The 24,263-nt window shown below is 36.3% G+C and overlaps 3 protein-coding genes across 4 annotated transcripts; 1 reads left to right on the top strand and 2 right to left on the bottom strand.

Annotated features, from left to right (window-relative positions):
* Positions 1 to 2,355: 2,355 nt before the first annotated feature.
* On the top strand, positions 2,356 to 6,047 carry LOC148692221 (uncharacterized). Its single transcript, XM_088681649.1, has 3 exons — positions 2,356 to 2,461; positions 3,310 to 4,408; positions 5,090 to 6,047. The coding sequence occupies exons 1-3, from the start codon at positions 2,434 to 2,436 to the stop codon at positions 6,045 to 6,047; spliced, it is 2,085 nt and encodes a 694-aa protein (XP_088537775.1). The 5' UTR covers positions 2,356 to 2,433.
* A 5,643-nt stretch (positions 6,048 to 11,690) lies between these two features.
* On the bottom strand, positions 11,691 to 13,291 carry LOC137746284 (transcription factor bHLH61). Of its 2 annotated transcripts, none has more exons than XM_068486361.2 (4): positions 13,148 to 13,291; positions 12,876 to 13,001; positions 12,592 to 12,759; positions 11,691 to 12,010 (listed from the first exon to the last, which is right to left on the bottom strand). In XM_068486361.2, exons 1-4 carry the CDS (start codon positions 13,223 to 13,225, stop codon positions 11,921 to 11,923), a joined length of 462 nt encoding a protein of 153 aa, XP_068342462.2. In that variant the 5' UTR covers positions 13,226 to 13,291; the 3' UTR covers positions 11,691 to 11,920. The 2 variants fall into 2 exon arrangements, with proteins under 2 accessions (XP_068342462.2, XP_068342461.2); XM_068486360.2 differs by having other exon boundaries at positions 12,592 to 12,762.
* Positions 13,292 to 21,627: 8,336 nt separating this feature from the next.
* Positions 21,628 to 23,826, bottom strand: LOC137744094 (G-type lectin S-receptor-like serine/threonine-protein kinase SD2-5). The gene is made up of 2 exons (XM_068483959.2): positions 23,289 to 23,826; positions 21,628 to 22,828 (listed from the first exon to the last, which is right to left on the bottom strand). Exons 1-2 carry the CDS (start codon positions 23,664 to 23,666, stop codon positions 21,794 to 21,796), a joined length of 1,413 nt encoding a protein of 470 aa, XP_068340060.2. The 5' UTR covers positions 23,667 to 23,826; the 3' UTR covers positions 21,628 to 21,793.
* Between the last annotated feature and the right edge of the window lie 437 nt (positions 23,827 to 24,263).

The following is a 24,263-nucleotide window of genomic DNA, read 5'->3' on the forward strand; positions in this document are numbered from 1 at the left end:
GATTAGACAATATTAAACACTAAAATTACCTTACTACTCCAGATTAAATCCTAGCCCTTCATTAGGATTTAAGTGATCTAATCTGGAGTGTACATTTGTCACTCACACAATTAAACAAAAAACTAGCCGTTGGAGGCCAACCCTTCATTTCTTCTTCTTCCTTCTTGGACGCAGACAACACCCTTCACTGATGAGCACTTTGCTGCCTCCAACCCCTTGACTCCAGGATCTGGTTGGCTTCCAACAATTTGGTGTTGCATTCAATTCCAATGAGTGTTAATGGAGTTGCTCATCAGGTTTACTGTTCGCAAGCAAGGGCTATCATTTAGATGGATGTAGGGCCACTGCGGCTAATGGATTGTATCAATACTGAAATCGTAGTAGTTTGAGGTTTGATTCTTGGTTTATGTTGGCATGCCCGGCCTTTTTTTCATTTCTCGGAGTTTTTTCTATGTGGTTTTATCTGGGAAGGTTTTTCCAGAGGTCTTTTCTTTGGGCGTGGCCGGTCATCTTCATGTATTTTATTTGGAATGAAATATATCTTTTCCCTTAAAAAAACAAACTATAGCTGACTTGGAAGCCTTGACACCTCATTACTGACTTATAAGTCAACATAAGTCAATATTCCCCCTCAATCTCAACTAGGGTAACCTAGCTTGAGATTGAAACAATGTTTTACAAATGTAGGACTATGGAGTCTTTTTTTCAATACATCAGCAATTTGATCATCAATAAATAGATATTTAATATGAAGATCTCCTTGGCGAACCCTTTCTCTCACAAAGTGGGAATCAATATCAAGATGCTTAATTCCTAAATGGTACACCGAATTGGCACTTAGTGCAATAGCTGACATTTAATCATAGTAAATGATGGGAAGACTTGAAAAAAATAAAAAAACTCCCAATTTTTCAAAATTAATCTCACCTAAGCAACATTTATTGTAATATGTGCTAATGCTTTATACTCTACCTATGTTGAGCTTCTAGAAATAGAATTTTGTTTCTTGGATTGCCATGATATGGGATTGCTGCCAAAGTATACCACATAACAAATTATTGACCTTCTGGTATTCAAGTTTACAGCCTAATCCATTTGGAAGAATCATCGTCAACTGTAGAACGTTGCTTTCATTTTTTCCACAATCTACCTTGTTGGAGCTCTTCTCATCGAATTTTTTCTTGAAGCGTCCATGCTTCTTAGTAGAATTTGGTACCTTTGTTGCCAGGTTCTCGTCGTTCCAAAATGTGTCACATTCTGCTAAGTCAAAAGTCTCAACTAAGGTTTGCTTAGGGGTCATGGTAATATCTATGCAGAGTAGATGATCTACTGGCAATCCTCACTTGAAAGTTTTCCACACAACTATGTCTTTGCAACTGACAATCTTGGCTTGAGTATTCCTTCGTGTAAATGAAGGTATGTTCCTTGAAACTTTTGATAGAACGTGGTTTCAAAGTGTGGAACTAATTCTGTGTTGCTCCCTACAAAGTCACAGCTAAGATTTTGCACATCATGGCTTCGTCCTACTTGTGAAATGTCAAAACACTCCGATAATGCTTCAGGTGACGACCAGGGTCTAAATCTCTCTTGAATAATGGAGAGAATCTTTGGGAAGGTCGTGCTTACTTGATCTCGTATATGAATGGTGAAACATTCATGGTGTCTGCCTGCTTGCGAGCATGCCCTTCAAGTTTTCTTTTGGCTTGAAGTCTCTAAGCCGTTCATCGAGTAACCATCGTATTTTTTTCTAATTAGATAGGTTGTCTTCCTGCATGTGGCTTCGCTGCTCTATGATTCCAGGAATGGTATGCGCTCTACTTCCTGCAAATGATAGACTGAAGAATTGGTGGAACCTGTTTCAGACACACAATCATGATATTGCTCTCATCTTACTAGATGTTGTGCTAATCTGATTCTTAGGGCACGCCCCTAGAATTACTCATCATAATCTACGGTCTCCTTCCTTGTCTACTGGATAATGTCCAAGTTTATGCCTCTGCTTCTGATAATGGGAACTATGTCGTTTGCAACTTCTTTTCCTGGCCTTCTGCATAATGGTGATGCATGCTTAAATTCCCTTTTGATTTGGCTGTAAGAATATGAACATGAGTATTTGGTGAACAAGCATCAGCTATTTGGTCCGATTAATATAAGAAGGCCTTATAGGAAGATGAATGTAAGTTCTTGTTGATAGAGGAATCTGTCATGGAGAAGAACTGATATAGACTAGGAAATATGAGTTGTTTCCTAAGTGGATTGTAATAGGAAATCCTCTTTGTATTAGGAGAGGTATATGTATATATATATGCTGTAATCTTTGCTCTCGGGTACACGCGCTCAGTCAAGAACTAAGCCCTATTCTTAGTTAGAGCATTAAGAGTACTGCCAGAGAGGAGAAGAGAAGTAGCATACAGAATCTGGACATCTGCTGCAATGGCATTCTCCAATGGAGGTTCATCAGGTTAGTATGAATACGATTGTTCATGTCTAAACAGTTTTGTGTTTTCTTGGTTGTGTTTATTGTGGCTTTAATCTGGATCTTGGCTATGTCAATCTTACATGTGGTATCAGAGCCTTAGATTTAAGTTCTTAAAATCAATCAAGCACGGGTCAATGAAAATCACCATGATCAGGTTTCGAAACCGGTTTTAAATCTCAAAACAATTTTTTCTTAAAACGGTGCGTTTTAATAAAATTAGGTTAGTTTAAGATGACTGTTGGTATTCGAAATCGATGCGATTTTCCGATTGGGATTTTCTGAGTTTTGTTCTTTTGTAAAAGAGGACTCTAACTCGTCCCTCTCATTCTGACCCATTTATTTGCAATCCGAGTAACTCAAATCTTGTTATTGAGTGTTCAACACCTGTACAAAAATGTTTCCGCTGCTATGTGTTGATGGTTGTCTCTTTAAAAGGTATGTAATCTTCAAAACTCGGATCAGAAATATGAATATATAAGAATCTTGTATAGAGATTTGTATAATAATTTTGATGAACAAGAAAGAAGTCATTCTTAGCATATGATTTAGTTTCTTAAAATAATGCATCTTAATGATCTGTACAATGAAAGAAGTCATTTGTAAGATGATTATATCTGGATAAACTGAGATGTATGGAACAAATCAGTGTGATGGTTGGTTCTGAATATATGGTGATCAGTTTATGATCTATTCAGAAATCAATAATCCTATATGCGCCTATCAACTGGTTGTTGTTAAGATTGTATATATGGATATTGGTTATAAAGCTTTGATGTGCAATAGACTGTGAAACGAAATCAGAACTTTGAATGTTCATATGGTGATTTCAGGTTCATCGATGTCTGCAATATCAATGAAGACCTTAAACTTAGCAAATATTCCGATCCTTACTGGCGGTAGTAATTACAAGAAGTGGAGGAGGGATATCAACTTGCTATTGACTCTCAATGAGTTTGATATAGCAATTGAAAATCCCAAGCCTGTTATGAGTGATCAAAGCACCAGAGCTGAGAAGTCAGATTTTGAGAGGTGGTCAAGAGCTAATAAGGTAGCACTTTCCATCATAGAAGCTGGAATGACTGACACTATCAGAGGGGGAATTAAGAAACCAGAGCTTGCTGTGGACTATTTGGCTGCAATTGAAATGAAATTTAAGGAGTCCGAGAAGGCAGAAGTAAGCCAGTATATGTCTGTGTTGACTCAATACAAGATTGAAGGTACTAGTTCAATAAGGGACCATATAATGAAGATGTCAGATGCTGCCGAGAAGCTAAACTCTATGGACATAAACATTGGTGAAAAACAGCTTGTATTCATGATCCTTCAAGCCCTCCTTACCAAGTATAATCAGTTAAAGGTCTCTTACAACACTCGGGACAAGAACTGGGGCATAGATGAATTGATTGCACAATGTGTGCAAGAGGAAACTCGGCAGAAGCAAGAGAAAGCCAAGGAGATCGAAGAAGCAAATTATGTGCAATCTGGTCGAGAGAAGAGAGCATTCAATAATGGCAGCTCTTCAGGTCCTGGTAAGAATTCTAAATTCACTAAGAATTCTAACAAATTCAATATGTCTGCTAAAGTAAATAACTCCCCTAGAAAATCTATCAATTTTAAACCTAGACCTAAAGATGTATCTAAACTAAAATGTTTTTGGTGCAAGACTAAAGGGCATTTAAAAGTCAACTGTGAAATTTTCAAAGATTATGTGAAGAGTAAAGAAAAGGAACAAGTACTTGTCTGTGTTGAATCAAACCTTTGTGAAGTACCTGTTGATTCTTGGTGGTTTGACACTGGATGCTCAGTACATATAACTAACTCTTTAAAAGGTTTTCAAAAACAAAAGGAAGTTGATGATACTTTATACAATGTTTATGCAGGGGAAGGGACAAGGGTTGCAGTTCATTCGATAGGGATTGTGAATTTAAAGTTAACTTCTGGTTTTGTTTTAAAATTAAAAGATGTGCTCTATGTGCCAAAAATGAGAAGAAACTTAATTTCTGCCTCTAAAATTGTCAAAGACAGTTTTGCTTTCTTTGCTGATGATGAGTGTTTGAAAATCTTTAAAAAGAACTATCTAGATTCTGTTTTAGGTACTGCCCTTCTTTTTGACAATCTGTGGAGTTTAGAATGTTCTATAGAGTCAAGTAATCACTCAATTTTGAATGTTAGTTTCAAAAGAATGCTAGGAACTGACACTTCTTATATTCTTTGGCATAAAAGGCTAGGGCACATCTCTAAAGAAAGGATTCTTCAACTTTGCAAAACTGAACTAATTCCCAAACTAGATTCTGCCACTGTAACAGAATGTGTTGATTGTTTGAAAGGAAAAATGACAAACTTTAGAAAACTAGATGCCAAAAGAAGCAAAGGGTTGCTTGAAATCATACACACTGACATTTGTGGTCCTTTTCCAGTCAAAACCATATGTGGAAACAAGTATTTTGTAAACTTTATCGATGATTTCTCTAGACTGGGATATACTTTTCTGATTAATGAAAAATCCGATGCCCTTAAATGTTTTATTGTTTACAAAACTGAGGTTGAAAAACAGTTAGGTAAAGTTATTAAAATTGTTAGATCGGATAGGGGATGAGAATACTTTGGCAGGTACACTGAATCAGGACAACAGAAGGGACCATTTGCAATCTATTTAGAGCAAAACGGCATTGTAGCTCAGTATACAACACCTGGCACACCTCAACAAAATGGAGTCTCGGAACGAAGGAATAGAACTCTCATAGGTATGGTGAGGAGCATGATGTCAAGATCCAAATTGCCTGGTTTCTTGTGGGGGGAAGCATTGAAGACAGCAAATTACATTTTGAACAGAGTGTCGAGCAAATCTGTTATCTCAACACCTTTTGAGTTATGGCATGGTAGAACACCTAATTTTGAATACTTTCACGTTTGGGGTTGCAAATCAGAAGCAAGGTTCTACAATCCAAATGAAAGAAAATTAGATTCAAGGACTCAATCTTGTTACTTCATAGGATATCCTGAAAAGTCAAAAGGCTACAGATTCTATATTCCTCAACATCACACTCGGATCCAAGAAACGCACAATGCAGTATTCTTGGAGGACCAAGATGTTACAGATTTATCACGGGAAACTTTCATTTTTGAAGAGGTGGATCAGTTACAAGACATCCAAGAAGCCCTCAACTACACTCAGGTCCCTTTATTCAGTCAGCCGTCCAGTAATGAAAGAGAAAGAACACTTGCAGATTTGGATTCTCTCACTGGCCAAACTATGGAAATCGATAATCAACTTCCTGCACCTGCATCTGCTTCAAATTCTGAACAACCAGTGTCAATTGAATCCAGAAAGTCTACAAGAGTCAGGAAATCAACTGCTATGAGTGATTATGTTTACTTGCAAGAAGCAGATTTTGACATTGGTGATTTGGATGATCCCATTTCATATTCTCAGGCCATTGAAAGTTCACAGTCAACTCTATGGCAGAATGCTATGAAAGAGGAACTAGATTCAATGTATAAAAATAATGTGTGGACACTTGTGGAATCTAGCCCTCAAATCAAGCCTATAGGTTGTAAGTGGGTGTAAGAGACCAAAAGAGATGCTCTTGGTAAAATTGAGAGACACAAAGCAAGATTAGTTGCAAAAGGCTTCACTCAACGAGAAGGTATTGATTACAACGATACTTTTTCCCGAGTTTCTTCTAAAGATTCAATGCGAGTTGTCATGGCATTGGTTGCATATTTTGACTTAGAGCTGTATCAAATGGATGTCAAGACAGCCTTTCTTAATGGCAACTTAGAGGAATGCATCTATATGAAACAACCACCTGGATTTGTTGAAAGGGGGAAGGAAAACATGGTTTGCCAGCTCAATAAGTCCATCTATGGGTTAAAACAGGCCTCTAGGCAATGGTATTTAAAGTTCGATCAAATTGTCTCTTCTCAGGGATTTGAAGAAAACAAATTGGACGATTGCATTTATCTGAAAATTTCTGGTTCTCAGTTCATTTTTCTGGTACTTTACGTTGATGATATTCTTCTAGCAAGTTCCTGTCCACAGTTATTACAGAAAACTAAGAAGATGCTCAGTGAAAGTTTTGATATGAAGGATCTAGGAGAGGCACACTATGTATTAGGGATTGAGATTGTACGGAATAGACAGAAAAGATTACTTGGCTTATCACAAAGAGGGTACATTGATAGAGTATTACACAGGTTCAATATGGAGAATTGTAGTTGTGGACAAGTTCCAGTTCATAAAGGGGATAAGTTCTCCAAGAGTCAATGTCCGAGGACTGACTTGGAGACAGAGAAAATGCAGGGTAAACCTTATGCTTCTCTGGTGGGGAGTCTCATGTATGCAACTATATGTACACGGCCTGACCTTGCTTTTATAACTGGAATGCTGGGAAGGTTTCAATCAAATCCAGGAGAAGCACATTAGATATCTGCCAAAAAGGTTCTAAGATATTTACAAAGAACCAAGAGTTTCATGTTGGTTTATGGAAAAGGCGAATCCTTGGAACTTGAAGGATACACAGACTCTGATTTGGCTGGTGATGTAGATGATAGAAAATCAACCGGTGGTTACATCTTCATGTTAAATGGTGGTGCAGTTTCTTGGAAGAGTGCTAAGCAAACTGTGATAGCCACATCCACTATGGAGGCTGAGTTCGTAGCTTGTTTTGAAGGAATGAAACAAGCTGTGTGGTTGAAGAATTTTCTGACTGATTTAAAAATTGTGAAATCAGTTCAGAAACCAGTAAGGATGTTTTGTGATAATTACTCTGTTGTGTTCTTTGCAAAGAATAATAGAAGAACTTCTGCCTCAAGGTTAATGGATGTAAAATTCCTTAAAGTAAGAGAGGAAGTGAAGAATGGGACGATTGAAGTTCAGCACATCAGCACTGTTTTGATGGTTGCAGACCCTTTGACTAAAGCGCTGCCCATTGGCGAATTTCAAAAACATGTATCTCGGATGGGAATGTTGGAAACTTTAGATCAGTGGGAGTAATTGATCTGTTTCAGAAACATTGAAGGTTGTTGCTATGTGAGTAATTCAGTTTGGGACTGTGTTTACATTTTGTTTTGATCTAGCATACTGAGATATTTTGTTAGATTGTTTTATGTTTTAATAAGAGTCTTTGTTTCGAAACTTAAGGCTTCCGTTTTGGAGTGCTGAGGTTTTGATGATAGACTTGTTAGATTCATATGATGTTTTGCAAGAACAATTTGTTTGTTTTTAAAAGTTGTATGTTTCATGAATTTTATTCAGTTAGTGAAATGTTGTTTTTCATTGAAGATTGATATAGATTGTAATCTTTTGAAAAGTGGGAGCATATTCTGGATTGGTATGGTTAATCATGAGTCATAATTGCAGATTGGATACATGTGAGTCTTGAATCAATGATTGTTTTGGGTAGCAATCTGAGATTTTGGCTTCTGTGTTTTGAAATGCAATGGGACATTGGTCATGATGATAAAATCTTGAATAAGGCTATGTGATCACTTCTTATAATTGGTAAAGGTTGTGCTCGTTCAATGTCTCATGTTCAAGTGGGAGAATGTAAGAATATGAACATGAGTATTTGGTGAACTAGCATCAACTATTTGGTCCGATTAATATAAGAAGGCCTTATAGGAAGATGAATGTAAGTTCTTGTTGATAGAGGAATCTGTCATGGAGAAGAACTGATATAGACTAGGAAATATGAGTTGTTTCCTAAGTGGATTGTAATAGGAAATCCTCTTTGTATTAGGAGAGGTATATGTATATATATATATACTGTAATCTCTGCTCTCGGGTACACGCGCTCAGTCAAGAACTAAGCCCTATTCTTAGTTAGAGCATTAAGAGTACTGCCAGAGAGGAGAAGAGAAGCAGCATACAGAATCTGGACATCTGCTGCAATGGCATTCTCCAATGGAGGTTCATCAGGTTAGTATGAATACGATTGTTCATGTCTAAACAGTTTTGTGTTTTCTTGGTTGTGTTTATTGTGGCTTTAATCTGGATCTTGGCTATGTCAATCTTACATTGGCAAGCCAAGATCAAGATCTTTATCGAGATTATGATGAGTAAGAAGTTAAGTGTGCATCCTCACATGATAATTGAGGTCTGCAACCTGGAAATAAAGAGCAATCGTATGGGTAGATCTTCAGAGGTTTGCTCTAGCGAGGGTCTACTAGCAAACGTATGATGCAATACGAGTAGGGCCGCTAGAGGCTGCATTGATATGCCAAAAAAACATAAGGGAGCTAGGGCTTCTTAATCAATGGGCTTAGTTCGTGAGGTCTATTCGACTGAGATTGTCTGCGCAAGCTAGTACGGATCTGTCAGAATCAGCCAAGCCGGTGGTTGAGGCTTGGTAGGAACCTGCTTAACTAACAATGGTTGTTTGGCAGAGAGTGGACGAACCTGCTGGCGCTGTGCCAACGATGGCTGTTGTTGTGGCTCTGTAACTATAATGACGGCACACGATAGTGGCACAGCGGTGGTTGCGAAAGCAACCATGGTGGCGATTTGGAGCCTCAACAAAGTTCCTCAACAAAGTTGCAATAATCTTGTTCCACAGCTAAAGTGGCTCTAATCCTCGAATAAAAGGTGCAGGGGTCGTGATCAACGAAAACTCTAGATTCACATTTTGAGGCGTCAAAGTGACAATCCCAGATTGCAAGGAGTGGCCGTTTTTGTTTTTGCTCATTGATTTGACAAAATTCCACCTACAAGAAAATACACATCGTTAGCCTAATTGACAAACAAAAAGAAAAATGGAGAAGGGTGTCTGCCAGAGCCCTCGATCCTTAAGTCAGAAAAGTAATAGAGAGAAAAATAAAACTTGAGAGTGTTCTGAGTAATACGTGGCGATTAATTTTTCTCTTATTATCTTGCTTATTTATAGGGAAGAAACCTTGACAAGCAGCTGCGAAAGGAAGCTGTAAAGCATACTAGGCAATTCTTGATGATGAGGCCAATCTCTGCAGTTCTACCAGCTAGTAGTCTTGAAGGTCCATGTTGGTAAGAGCGCAAGTGCACCAGACATCCAAGGGGAGACTCTAGAAAGTCGTTGCCCTACCACAATTGGACTGGTATGGGCCGATGGAAAGATGTATTATGAGGCCCGAAAAGCCATAATATGTGTCATGAGAGACCCAAAGAACCCATGACCCGCACTAGGCAGCCTAGAGAGCCCATGACTCGCATCATGGGCAGCATGGAAAGCCCATGGTCCGTTAGTGGCATAAAAGCTAAATTACCTTAAGGCAGACAACGTCTTACTCCCTTAGGGTAATTTTGTGGTCTACTCACGACGTCAAAGGCAAAACTGTCATATTGAGTATATAGTCCACAAGTCCTTCTCTTATTAGATGTGATTATTTTGTGTCTCCACAGTGAAGATACTTTATTTACAAGGTGTTAGATATGTGCATTCCCTTAATGAGAGGAATGCATATTTTATTCAGAAGGGATTCGCCTGTTGGAAAGGAATTTTCATTGACAGAAAACAGACAATACACCAAAAAATAAAAACTACTGAAAGAGAGCCATGAGTGAGGAATTGATCGATCTCAATAGACTTAGAGCGATGTGAGTAGGGGAGGGACGGATGGGGGGGAGAGAGAGAGAGAGAGAACTGAGTAATTAATCAAACTCAATAGCAGAAATCTGGAGAGAGAAAGTGGCAACTGTGAGAGAAGGAAAGCGGGAGAGGCAAAGAGAAACGACGTCAAGAGAGAATAGAGATATGATAGTTAAGGCGTATAATTTTAATTTCTATCCTGGCGTATTCAATATTCGACAAGAAAATAAAAAACTTCCACGGCAAAAACATTGACGGAAAAGCATAAATATTTGCCGTCTAAAGTTATACCCGCGAGTTGACAATTTGAGGAGAAAAATATATTTGTGCCGGCCAATCACTTACTGGCTAAGGTTGTGATTTCGCCAACATAGTTTTTGCACCTTTAACTTCAGTTTCACTGTATTTCTCAAAGGACAAACGCAGAATTTTGCCGGGATAAATGTCCTTTCCTGGCAAATTCTAAATTTGCCGGCATAATTTTGCCGAGAAAGCCACATTTTTTTCTAGTGTTTAAAGGCATGCACATTATGATCATATATATAGACTGCATCCAAAGTGAATTAGTAAACAAATTTACAGAATCTAACAACTACTCTCATATTCCCTTTGAGATGTTCCCCCACGTACAAGGCCAGTCTTCCAAATTTACAATCATTACGCCCTAACATTTTGTTAGTTTTCCCATATTGTTAATTAATTAGTATCTAAATCCTCCAAACTTTTAAACCTATTATTCTCACCTGCATGACATTGCTGCATCGATCCACCCACAAATTTATCATATGGGCAGAAGGACAAACATGCCTTACAACAACTATGAAAGACATGAAAACAAAACACCCCATCGTAATTGAATATACATATGCACACAGTCATCTTCCGTTGAGGGACAACGTTTGGTGCCTATTCCATAACTTTTTCTCAACGATCCGAATCATTTATATTTGATTTATCATTAATAGATCGTCTTTGAAAAAATTAAATAAATTCAAAATCTGACATCTAATTGTAATGAAGAAAATACACGAATATAGTTTTTCCAAAAAACGCTAATAATGGCTACCATTTAATCTAACGGTCATATAAATACAAATTTCTATAATATAATATTGGTAATAACGATCTTTAAGAGAAGACCTAAAAAATATACCTTTGATCGCTAAATATATATGTGTGTGTTTCTGTGTGTAAATTATATGTGTAATGTAGCAAATTGTCTTTGATTCGTTCCACTCATTGAAAACAACATGAGCTACCAACAAGTGATCCATTACCCACTTGCCATACACATGTGGGAAAATTTTGGCAGTTAGAATCATCTTTCTTATTGGATGTACCTAGAAAAATTCTATCCAGAATCTATATGCTTCAGGTTGAATTTGAACCTTTTCAAATTGTTTTTTTCCTTTTGTATTGCATGATATTTTTTCTGATATAAATAACATACTACTTTAAGGGTGGAGAATTTTACACTCAAGGAGAGGTGGATTGAATTAGACCGCATAATGGGCTAGTCACTAATTAGGTGTCGAACTGAACACATATGTAAAATGTTATTGCCATCTATACATGTGAGTTGAACCTAAAACTTCTCACTTACAAATAAAAAAATACCACTAAACTTACTAGTTTTTTTCTGTAGTGCATGATGAATGATGTAATAAGTTTCACAAATGATATTTTGTTTTTACAAAGGCCTACTTGAGCGCATTGATTATCCGACATTATCTAATATAATTAAGCTAACATTTGTAACTAGATGATTACTTGAACAGTTCATTGGCCCCAGCGGAAGAGGGGAACATAGCTAGGGGATAGGACAAAGAAACAAAGGGTAGAAAGTGCAGCAAAAGATACAATACGTATGAAATATAGGTCAGTAATCTTGCTCACTGCTTGTGCTCCAAGTTTGAATAGCTTGCAAGACTGCTTGTTCCACCGCCTGAGCATCTATGCTATCAGCCCCCTGTTCAGTGCAATGGAAATGCAACATAAGTAAAAAGAATTTTTATAAATTCTAGGTGATCTCAAGCAATATACATACCTCGAGTGCCCTCGTTTCGACAAAGTTAAAAAACTGAGTTCTAACTCGCTGATTGAATTTTAAACCATGCAAATCAAAATTTGATGTCATGCCACAATAATTGCGTCAGAAATAGCGTAGTCGCAATAAGGAATACAAAAGGTGTGGTTAAGACCATGTTTGTACAACTCACGCGCGTGATGTTAATTTGTATAATAATATACGTAAAAAGTTAGAGTGCATGACCCATATATACATTTATGTATGCTGGCATAATATACACATTAAAAAAATAAAAAATAATAAAGGGGCCAAAGTAAAGGGTTAAGTACAATGGGGCTAAAGTGAACGAGACTAAGGGTTTTTCTATAGTACATTGGTGCTTGCACCACTTTTTGGATAGCTAGGTTATGACGGTTGAAATTCAACCATGCAAATCCTATCGTCCACTACACTGATACATCTCATACTTTATTGCATTGTAGAATTTTTGAGAAATTAAATTTGATAATATAATTTCTTACTTCTCCAACAGCTTCTAGTTGGAAAGTGTCTGAACAAGAAACCCTAGCATCCAGCACATCGAGGCCCAGTTCCTCAAAGGCTTCGAGAATGGAGACCAGCAAACCCGGGCATTTCTTTTCCGACAACACATGAATTTGGAAACCCTTTTCCAGGGTTTGAACTGTTACCTGCTGGAAATTATAACAGGAAGGACAATTAATCAAATGAACAAGAACTATGTTATGATAAGGTGTCCCAAAGAAAATAAAACAATCTTCACTAGTTTATTTGAGCAAATATGCACCGCGGGTAATGGATTTCGGGCAATCGAATTCTGGGAAGTTCCAACGCCTTGGCTCAGCATGTCCACTTTGCACTTCAACTCATTGATATATTTGGATGCATCAACAATAATTGAAGTTTTGTTCAGCTGCCAAATCACAGAAATCAGCAACAAATTATGAAAATTTGGACGAAAGATATTGGAATACTTTATATCACTAATAAAATTTGGATATACATATATAGTAACTAATTCTGGCTAAAGTAAGTCATAGCTTATTTTAAGTTAATTACATCACTGGAATTGGTGGCAGCACGAAGTTGCAGCAATTTCTGATACAGAGCTGCTTTCTTTCGTTCCTTAGAACTCATGCTTCTTCACCCCTGCAGTCTCTCTTGATCTTATTATGGATTTGAGGGCTTTTAAAGAGAACAGGGATGTTGCATACTCCGGCCTCAATATTCCCTAGATTTTTCTCCAGTATATTGACGTAATTGACCTTTCTAGTTAATAATTCAATTATTTTGACATATAACAGGGCACATATTTTGTTTTTACAAGCAAAAACCGGGCGTTTTTGGTTTGCAGCGCATGTACTGTTGGTGATCATATTTTAGGAAACAGTATCAAGTAGTTACAAATCATGCATGCGTTGTGTGTGATGGGGGGTAAAACAAAATCATGTGATAGAGATTGGAGTGGGGAGAGAATATATAATGATATATATGTTGGACTGGATTATTGTAGTGTCTATGTTGGTCGTATGAGGAAAATAAGAGTCATATATATGCATGAGCTGTAATTAGCATTTTGGAAAAAGGGTAATTAAACGCAAAGACGGGTCTATAGGTAGAAGATGTTAACCTAGTAGAAAGCGTGAGGAGGAAGATTTCGATTCAGCCCATGTTAGAGAGACCACTTATTTGGATTAAAGTTTATAAACAAATTGACATGTTTGTCAGATTAGATTATTACGTGTTGATTAACGTGCTTATTTTCTATCGGTGACACATCACACGATTTGCAAATTTGTTCTAAAAACTTAGTCTATCTAACATTACTCTGTAAAAAAAAATTATCAAAAACTCATTTCTTGTAAAAAATTAAATACACATGTATATCTTTTTAATTTTTTATTATCGAATAATTTTCTTCTATGAGATTTGAAGACTACCTCCAACAAAGGTGGATTCTATAGCTAATTAAATGGCCACTACACTAAATGGCTTACAGTATACACTACAGTAATATAACTTTAGCTTTGTAAGAGTGTTAATATGGATTTGAATCCTCTGTTTGAATGCTAGGGTCTCCTTGAATTTTCTTCTCCACATGCCACCTCATTTAAATAACATCTGATGGTTAGAAAACTAGTATCTTTAATGATCATCAGTTCTTTCTCAAATCAATTTCTTCTAACCTAGGGCTTAGTCTAGTGGAAAGTCAGTTAAGGCTTGAAACTTCAAACCAGGTTCGAACTCCTATGGATATTTTTATTGGGGCCACCGGCACTGCCTCAACAATACCGTTTCTCATTTGCAATGGGGCTTCATAGGGAATAATAGCTTTTCCCCGAGGAATTGTAAGCTGTGGACTTGGGGATAGATCTACCATAAATTAGTCTGAATGAACCAGTAATCCAGTGGCAGCAGCAATGGTGGCATTTCATTATCAAACGACATTGATTTTGATTTTTGATCCAACGATGTTATCTACACTAAAGGGGTAGAGGAGTGGGTTAAGCCTCATAATGGGCTAGCAATAATGTGGTTCAAATTCGTCTTTGGCGAGAATCGAACCTAAGACCTCTCACTTACAAATGAAAAGGAATATCACTAGAGCGTAGTACTAAGTGACTCAAATGACAGTGATTTAAACTAAAGAAAATGGAGTGATGTAGGGCAAGTGAGAGCTAAGGACAAAGGGACGACAGCAATCGAGAGAGAATAAGTACGTACGTGCGGGAGAGAGAAGTGAAGAGAGTGAGTCCCGTGAGTGAAGAGTTTTGGAAGGATTGACAGCTAAACAACATTTGACGCGTCCTTTGCACCTTTTGGATGCCTCACTCACTCTCGTCCTCCCTCCTCATCTCTCTTCTGATCACGCGTAGATTCTCTTCCGATGTATTACTTAACGAATTAGTAACTTTTTCATTTTGAATATTTTTGTTTTTTTTTTTTATTACTCTCCTTATATCCAGATCGTTTAATTTTTATGCCACTTTCTAAAAATCAACTCTGTCAATAACCAACCAATTCTAAAATTTCTTAATCATCTAATAGTAATTCAATAAATAGACAAACCTTATTATTAACTTAAACACTAAAAGGAGAACTGAGAAAGTAGAACGAGAATGATCGACTGAAAATGTTGATAACTTTCTCATTTGAATATTTTTTTTACGACTCTTTATATCCGAACTGTCTAATTTCTACCTTCTAAAGATCAACTCTGTCAGAAACCAATCAAATTCAAATATCTTAATCATCTAAAATTAATTCAATAAATAGACGAACCTTGTTATAAACTTAAGCAATAAATTTTTGACATTGTTAATCAAACCGTTGAACAATTTTGAATTTGGTTTTGTTTTATTTTTTTTATTTTATTTTTTTTGTAGATTTGATATTTGAAGTGTGAACTAGAAAATAGACGGTTCTAATCATTGTGCAACATTGCGAGATGAAAACGAGAACCAAGAAAGTAAAAGGAAAAAGTCCGACTGAAAAAGTTTGATATTATCTCCCCTTACTTATTCACCTTAAGTATAGAATATTACTGTCTGAAAATCTCTTTTGCACTTGCCCTGCGTTTGTGGTTTTTTTAAAAAGATTCAATCATTAAAGAATCAAGCTGCAGTACTACAGTTAACAATTTCGACGACTTGAATGTTCTAAATGTTTTTCAAAAACATGCAAATCACAACTAACAGTTTGCTGCATGTAGTACTACTCCTTCGCTTCAACTGAACATTAATTAAGGAACAATAAAGCATGAAAACCTATTACTAAGATATGAAAATTAAACAAAAATTCTCAAAGTTTGATAATCATATATAGCTAGTTAATAAAAGCGATTGAATATTTTGTTACTGGGATAAAAATGGATTTGGATATTTCAAATATATTGCTTCAGAATTGTCTTGCACACAAACAAATAAGCAAGTACCCCTATTCACATGTGTGCCTCTTTAATCATCACAACACAACAATGTACAAAGAACACACAGCAGCTCCGACCTTGTCTCTTTGCCTACTTTCAGTTTCTGTGTTTCTTAGGACGGCCTTTAAGGATCTATCATGCTCTGTAGTCATTATATATACGTGTGTGTGTGTGTATATACATATATATATGAATTTTTTTTCTTAAATTGTATCCTTTAAGTACAAGATATGGAGCTCAGACGATCGGACAGTGAGATCCCATTTTGGGCGAGATAGCTGGTTGGCACCAATGGACCGATTGTCTCACATTCGGAAAAAATTCAAATATAAATTTGATTTTGTGAGCTATTATTAGGAATAATCCATTTTTTTTAATTATCCTTTTGTTAAGTTTGTGATAAAACTGAAAATTTTAACGAATGCAATATCCTAAACTATAAGATTAATAGGAAAACTGACATTTGAAACCTTGAACTATTATTTCAGTTGACATCGACCCTCGAATTATTTTTTTGGTAAATTAACATTCTGAACTATTTGAAATTAGCTAATCAACCCCTCACCATTAGATTCGATGAAATTTCATCCACTTTGCCGTTAGATACTGGTACGACTTGACCCTCAAGAGTGAATCACGTGTTGGTTACGTGCTAGTATTTAACGGTAGAGTGGAAGAAATTGCATTGAATCTGACAGTGAAGGGTTAATTGACTAATTTCAAATAGTTCAAGAGATCAATTTCAAATGAAGTAATAGTTTAGTGGGTCAAACGAGAGTTTAATCTTAGATTAATACTTAGAATTAAATTCTTTCAAGTCCTATATCACAATTTCATTTATTTATTTATTTTATATACCTATATCATATGTTGTTCTAAAAATTCCCACCTAAGCACTAGGCGACTGGACATCGACCCGATTAATCTCTAAGCATTTGAAAATTAAGAAATGGTGCTTAGACCTACTTAGTCGCCTAGATCCACTTAGGTCGCGACTCTCACTTAGACAAAAAATAGATAAATTTCATTTTGCATTTTATTTTTCAATAAATTGTAGGAGACTTTTTGAATAATTAGTTAAACACTAAATCTAAAAAACAAACTTGGAATTTTGAACTTGGATCTAACTGCTTTACATATATTTTGATCTAGAGTTCATTATTTAGTATATATACAGTATTATCTCAATCAAACATATCAGTGTATAGTATGGTATAATTACTCTGTAAACACAATATACGTGCTACGCACTAATTTTAGTCAAAAACATATATAAATCCTTGTTGCGGATCCAACGAGATGGTCCCATCATATATTGCATCAATACATTATGCAAAAGAACTTTGTTTCAAGGATAATCAGCATGCAGCACATGCTCTACTACCTTGACTTATGTAATGACATGCTATTTGTTGTTTTCTACACAGAAATTCCAATCTAAACTGCTACAAACTAGATAAAGTGACACATAATTGGACATCATTATTGGTCTTGGAAATTCAACAGCGGTCTTCAATCTCGTTTCAATTTTCCCAACAATCATGCATGTAATTACAAAGTTGTCAGCCAATTAACCACTTGATAAGAGATTAACCTTCATTTTCTTATTAAATTATAATATATATATATATATATGTGTGTGTGTGTGTATCTAGTCAAACTTGATATTACGAAGTTACAAAAAATATATTTATAAAGACCTAATAAAATACTCTACCCTAACATAAAAATGAATCAAATTGCTAACTTGCAAACCTCTTCAACAATCTATGGCCAACATAAGTTGTATTAGTGAACTTAATTTTCAGCCACATGTACTGGTGCTGCATGGGTTTGTTAAACAGCAGAATTGATTGTTTCAAACCACATATTTAAATGCAAGAAGGATGGAACTGTGAAATGATTAGCTGCAGCATATTTACAATATTATTACAACAAAGCTAACAGGATCGACGTATATCTCTCGCGGTCTGTGTGTGTGCACGCCAGCAGATTGTGAGGTGCATTTTAACTGTGAACTAATTTTAAGTTTTACATGAACCGTTGGGAAGAATACATTTTAAGAAGCATGATTGGATGTCCAATCAGACAATACGGATATTAATACAAATAATGCAAAATTTGGAAATGTATCTCGTGACAAACCCTATTTCTTTCTGGATATAATTTTCTTGCAAATTGAGATTTCAATACCTTGGAAAATTAGTCACTTAATACTACAGTATAGTGGTATTTCTCTTCACTTGTAAGTGAAAGAGGTTTTAGGTACGATTCTCGCTAAAGACGAATTTGAACTACATTATGTCTGCATACTACCGATCATAATGGGAACTTAAAATGGCAAAAAAAATTAAAAAAATTAAAAAAAATAAAAACAACGAAGTATTCATGCAGTTTCAGAGATCATATCATATTAACATGTACATGTAAAGCATTAGAAAATAATTAAGAACTATATATATCTCTAAAGGTCTAGGGATCAAAATTTTATCTTGTCAATTTTATTAATCCAGTCATGCAAAACTTTCACAAAACCAAATCATTATTAAGGCTATATATCATAAGATCACAAGAAGAATTTATTGTAGGACAAAGTATGGCAACGGAAATTAGATAATTTAGCAGTTGCGAAAACACAGAAAGTTTAAATTAAACAATAATAAAGGATAACTAGGATCACTCCAGGGCATCACACCCGTTGTTGGCATCTCACCAAGAACTTTGGCAGCTCTCCAGAATCATCCCATCGCAGGATTAAAATTCCAATCTCTCAAAAACAACCCTTTTCTAGTTATTAACTCTTCACCATTTGTTAATATGAATTACAAGGGATGTTTATAAAGCCTTAAAACTAAGTTATAAAACCTTAAACCTAATGAACGCACAGAAAAGTAAACTTATTACAGGAAAGAAATCCTTATTCAAAATAGAATAGAATACTAAATCTAACCCTCATAATCAAACTAGAAAGAATGTTAATCCCTATAAGTAGGAAATCAAAAGATTAAAACCATAAATATTAAATTAAAGACTAAAACGCCCTTTAATTTAGGACAGCCACAATTTTTGTTCCACATCAAAATTGGTTTGAGGCTGCTTCCAAGTAGAACTCGGAAACACTGACTTGCATTTCTATTGTGAATCTGTGTGATGAAAAACTCGGAGGACATTTGAGCTCACGGGCAAGGTTCTAGCTAGGAAAAAAGATTAACATAAATTTCATATATCATGTCATAAAAACTAGATATGTCCCTAGCTAGATAAAGAAAATTTGGTAGGTTGGGACAACTAATATCTATAAAAGGGACAAAAAAGCTTAAAAATATAATTTCCAACCCCAGTGAAGTTTAGAACTCATGGAATAAATATAATCGAGTACAAGTTAGGCATTCTTTGTCCCTTTTCCTCACGTGTGGGATAGCCTGCAACATATCAGAGAACAAACCAAATGCATATGATAGCACAACGATCGATAAAACATCTCCAGACTTTTGAAAGATAAATTCTTGACTTGGGGCCGTGGACAGCTAAGATATTGTTTGATCCCCATAAAATAGGAGCCCAGCCAATACCAATGTCTCTTCAACAAGACTTTGACAACATTAATATACCTTTTAAGGAAAACAAAGCACCATTTCATACAAAACACCATTTCAAACAAAAACCTAACTGCCTTGATAATTGGAAAACCATTTCAGTCAATTAGAACATATGCAAATTGGTAGATGAGAGATTTTCTTCTTTTCTAATTGAGTTAAATGTGCAATCTAAAACTTATAATTATTGGAGTATTTTTTCTAATTTATTATTAAAGAAAAAGCAACAGCAACCCCTTCGAGACATTCATCGCAATGTATGATTAATAGTGTATCAAATTAATATTAGCTAGGTGAGACGAGAGGCCACCAACTCCAAACATATTGGCAGCAATTTGGAACTTCTAATTTGGGTTTATTCTATGAGCTTATGGTTTCAGAAATCATATGCATGAACATTAATGATCATCTTGATCAGAATGTGTAAGGTACAATTCTTATCAAAACTTAATGATGGTTCTTGACCCCAAGATTTGAGGATAAGGTGTGTTATTGAAAAGGGTCCTCTATTCACATCAATCATATATATCGGTACAAGGAAGGAAGGGCTGAAGCCCAACAAAACCTACGTACCTAGCTAATCTCAGAGAATAACTTACATAGAGTGAGTACACAGTTACGATGACGTCTTGTGTTAATACATGTGTAAATTTTATGTCCACATGTTCTTATTTCATTAGCACAAGACACATGGTGGTGCACCCGTACCATATAATTAATTAGTTGTTCTCCTAATCTAGACCAAGGGACCCCATGCATATCAGGTATCCTATTTTTTTCATACAAACCCTAGATAGTGAGTGGATTAGATTATCCTTCACATATCTTTAAACCCCAAGCGATTTACAAGATTTGGCCATTGAAAGTCGTACCTATACCCATACAAAGGTTACATAAGCGTAACAGTTACCAATTAATTGAGTGTTTGCCCAAAATAATTGAATGTTTCCAATTTACAAGAACTAGAGGATGATCACTGTTTGTTCTCTTCTAGAGGGTGAGCTCCTGTACGATACTTTGTTTCTCTTCTTTAATGCTTAGGATTGTTCACAATTTTCTTGTAATGCAACACAATCAAATCAGACGTTTATATATATGTAGAGAGAGAGAGAGAGAGAGAGAGAGAGAGAGAGAGAGAGAGAGAGAGAGAGAGAGAGATTTACCCTTAAGCAATGTGAGGGAGCAAGGTGTCAAAACCAGCGCCCAGACACCGCATGAGTTCTGTCTAGTTCTTGACTTGAATGTGGAAGCGTATTAGGGTCCTTGGTTTTTTTGGATCAAATAGTAGGGTTCTTGGTGATTGTCAATCTTGGAATTGGGGGCCCCGCCCTAAATCCCATCCTCAAATGGGAGAATGGTAATCAAGCCAGTGAACAACAAACAGTATTTGTCTGATTGTGGAGGACAGCTCGGTTGACCATTGGACCCTAGCTTGGATAGTTGGGCTTCATATGAAGCTACTAACTGCTGGTCTTGTGTATGAGTCGGGATTGTGGTCCTTTATAAGTGGGCTTCCCCGAAGTCACATTCACCTCTAAGTAAAGGGACAGTACTATTAGCAAATCACCCATCACTCTAATTTCATCACTTGTTACATGATCAAGTAACTGTAATAATAGTCACTTAAATTATAGTCTAGTAGCATTAATCTTTATTATTATTTCCAACCCATTGTGATGCTTAGCTCAATCCTTCACCCTCCTTAGTGTAGATAATATCACTTGCTCAAAAAAAAAAAAAAAGTAACCGTAATTAAAATGTGTGTACCATAACGACCTAGTCTTTAGTCTAATAGTATTTGTATTCATTTGATTGGAGAATCTATCTGATTTTAACTCACGTGGTAGCGATGAAGTTATACATTTGTGATGAGTTCAACACATAGTTGCATAGTTGCTCATAAACCATTGAAAAACTGAACTTAGCTTAGCAGGTGGACTACTAAGCAATGTGGTCTCTTAACAAAGTTAACCGATTTAAAGAATAATATTTAAAAAATTGCCTAACCCAAAAACTGAAAAAACAAACAAACAATTGGATTCGGTTCAGCTGTTGCTTTTGTAAATGTACTCTTTGAGCTTAATCACATTTCTTCTTCTCTTATGAACGTGTCAAAAACAACCAAAAATTCTGTTTCCTTTTCCTTTATAAATCGAAATCGAAGCCAAAAAAACAATGCAGTCAGTTGCTATGGCCATTAGGCAATGAGTGTCTTCTTCTCTTCCTTACCAAGTAATATCCAAGCCCTCCAAAAACAAGAAGAATAATCAACCCATCAACCACTCCTACCAAGATCAAAACCCATTTCTTCAAATTTGACTTCCCATGACCCCCATGACCTCCCCTTGGAACCTTTACCATATAACTCAATAATCCACTTCCCTTATTCTCAACCTGTTTAACACCAATTACCATTCCATATATAAAGCACTCTTTTGCAGAAGAGTACAATGCTGCTGTACAATTACAGTCCTCGAAGCACAAATTACCACATTCTTCTTTGCTCACATTAACAATCTTAGCACCTCCTCTCAAAACACTAGTAACACGCTTCAATTCACGCATCTCCACATTCGTTTTCTTCCCTCCTTTGCAAAACCCTCCTGATGAAATTCCTCGTCCGCAGTCAGAAGCAGTAGTACTAGTACTAGTACCCGTCTCATTTTCGGTGGGCATGAGTTGAATGCATGAACAAGCTCCGGACAATGTACAAACTCCGTAGGGCTTACACGCCAATGGAAGATCACATGTGGCGTTGAGCGCTTGAAAAGAAGCATCAAATTTCGACATACTAGGTGAGTAAAAATAGAGCCTCAAATTTCCTGTTTGGTTCCCCAATGCTAAAAACCTCATGGGCTGAAACTGAAATTTTTCATCAGATGGATGAATCTGTGCAATTTTCTTTTGATTATAACTGAATAACTCTAACCCTTTTGGACCCAATTGAATATAAGCAATGTTTCTGTTCTCGGTGGGCTTGAATTCCCAATAGGAATAGTTCCACTTACCAGAATTCAAGTAGAGAGCAATCCTGCTGGGTTCAATTTCGAGAGAATAGTATGAAGTGGAGTTGCTTGGGAATGAAGTCAACCTAGAAGCCACGCTTAGTCTCTGTCCCCAAAGCATTACATCAGTTGGAAAATTAAAACTCTGCCACTTTATTCTGCCTAATGCATCAACTAGAACTAGATTGCCTGTCCTCAATATCTGTAATTTCTGCACCAAATTGACAATAAAAATCAAAAAAAGGAAGAAAAAAAAAAAAAAAGGAAATCAGCACTGATCAAATATTGTACGAACAAAAGGTAGCGATTTTGACACTCCAATGTTAACCATCTGCACTCCAAATTGAATAATACAATTTTTGAGAAATGGTTTTCTATTCCTTTGTTCAACTCCAATTCTCATTTTGTTTTTCTTTTCCTTAATTCTCATTTGATCTATCAATACAACAGCTAAAAAGATAAAAGAGAAGTGCAGGGGAGAAAAATAGAGCGTAAAAGTGCATGAGGATAAAAAAAAATGAGCGTTAAAATTATCATTTGCAGAAAAACAACCATTTTTACGGTACCACTTTACACTTTAACCATATGCGCACTTACAAATGGAGTGTAGAGGCTAAAAGATGAGCATTAAAATAACTAGCCAAAAATTAAATTTATCGGTATAAATTTACCTGCACACCTTGTCCAGAAGTCCCACTTCTCCATCCCACTCTACCTTTTGGGCCCTTCAATCTCAAATCACCGTCACGGGAGAGCTCAAGAACACATATTTTTGAAGTATAAAACTTTGAGTAATGGCCAGAACTCCACACCTTGACATCTCCAAGAAAGACTTGCAAGGAGCATGAGTACTTCCCACTCACAGGTTCCACACTCATTCCAACTTTAAAACTTGGTTTGGTTTCATTGTTCTCCATCAAAAAAGCTCTGGATCCCAAACTGTTCTCAAATGGCACTGGCAACCTGAATTGGTATCCGAGAGGAGCATCGGTTTTCGAGTAGCCGTAAGTGCAGAAAATGGTGAGGGAGATGAAGAAGTACAGCTGCATGAGTGAATCGCAGGCTCAAGTTTCAAGCATGAAGGCCTTTTTCTGGCAGGAATTTGATGAGAGACAGAGTGGGGAGAAGGTAGGCACGAATTGTGGAGCTTTTGCAAAAAGGGTTCGTGCTTTCATTTTGCTTTGTTTTTTTGCTGTGTTAAATGTATACAAATGCGGGGGATATAGTGGAGTTGCTCATTGGCACGCTGGAATGACTTGTGAGTGTGAATATTCTTGTTAGGGTTTTAAAAAGTAAATAAATATAAGGTGATGATTCTCTACAGGGTGTCCACGTGAGGGTGTTTTTGGTCACGAGGAATACCAATAACATCTTAACATTCTTCAGATTGGATTTGGATCCTCTCTTAAACTAATGGAGAAGATCTTCATGACCAATCATCGTGAATCGTTATATTTTTATCCAACAGCTACAAACAGGAAGGTCCTTTTAAAGTTATAATAATTTTAGCCGTTAGATAAAAATTCAACCGTCCATGATGATTGATCAAGAGGATCCTCTCCATTAGCTCAGGAGAGGATCCAAATCCCTCCAGTTTTTGTACACTCTGAGGTGTCTTATTGCCTTTTAAAGCTAGTGTGGAGCCC

The sequence above is a fragment of the Pyrus communis genome, chromosome 12 (genome assembly GCF_041283825.1).
Source record: "Pyrus communis isolate YQ-2024b chromosome 12, ASM4128382v1, whole genome shotgun sequence".
Lineage (NCBI taxonomy): Eukaryota > Viridiplantae > Streptophyta > Magnoliopsida > Rosales > Rosaceae > Pyrus > Pyrus communis.

Excerpts from the sequence above, each read along its gene's own strand:
- LOC148692221 (XM_088681649.1), top strand. The coding sequence starts at position 2,434 with ATGGCATTCTCCAATGGAGGTTCATCAG. Across the intron at positions 2,462-3,309 it reads CTCCAATGGAGGTTCATCAG|GTTCATCGATGTCTGCAATA; the intron begins GTTAGTATGAAT and ends TGGTGATTTCAG. Across the intron at positions 4,409-5,089 it reads ATAGGGATTGTGAATTTAAA|GTACACTGAATCAGGACAAC; the intron begins GTTAACTTCTGG and ends ATACTTTGGCAG.
- LOC137746284 (XM_068486360.2), bottom strand. The coding sequence starts at position 13,225 with ATGAGTTCTAAGGAACGAAAGAAAGCAGCTCTGTATCAGAAATTGCTG. Across the intron at positions 12,763-12,875 it reads CCCGAAATCCATTACCCGCG|CAGGTAACAGTTCAAACCCT; the intron begins GTGCATATTTGC and ends TATAATTTCCAG. Across the intron at positions 12,011-12,591 it reads AACTAGAAGCTGTTGGAGAA|GGGGCTGATAGCATAGATGC; the intron begins GTAAGAAATTAT and ends TGCACTGAACAG.
- LOC137744094 (XM_068483959.2), bottom strand. The coding sequence starts at position 23,666 with ATGCAGCTGTACTTCTTCATCTCCCTCACCATTTTCTGCACTTACGGC. Across the intron at positions 22,829-23,288 it reads CTTCTGGACAAGGTGTGCAG|AAATTACAGATATTGAGGAC; the intron begins GTAAATTTATAC and ends AATTTGGTGCAG.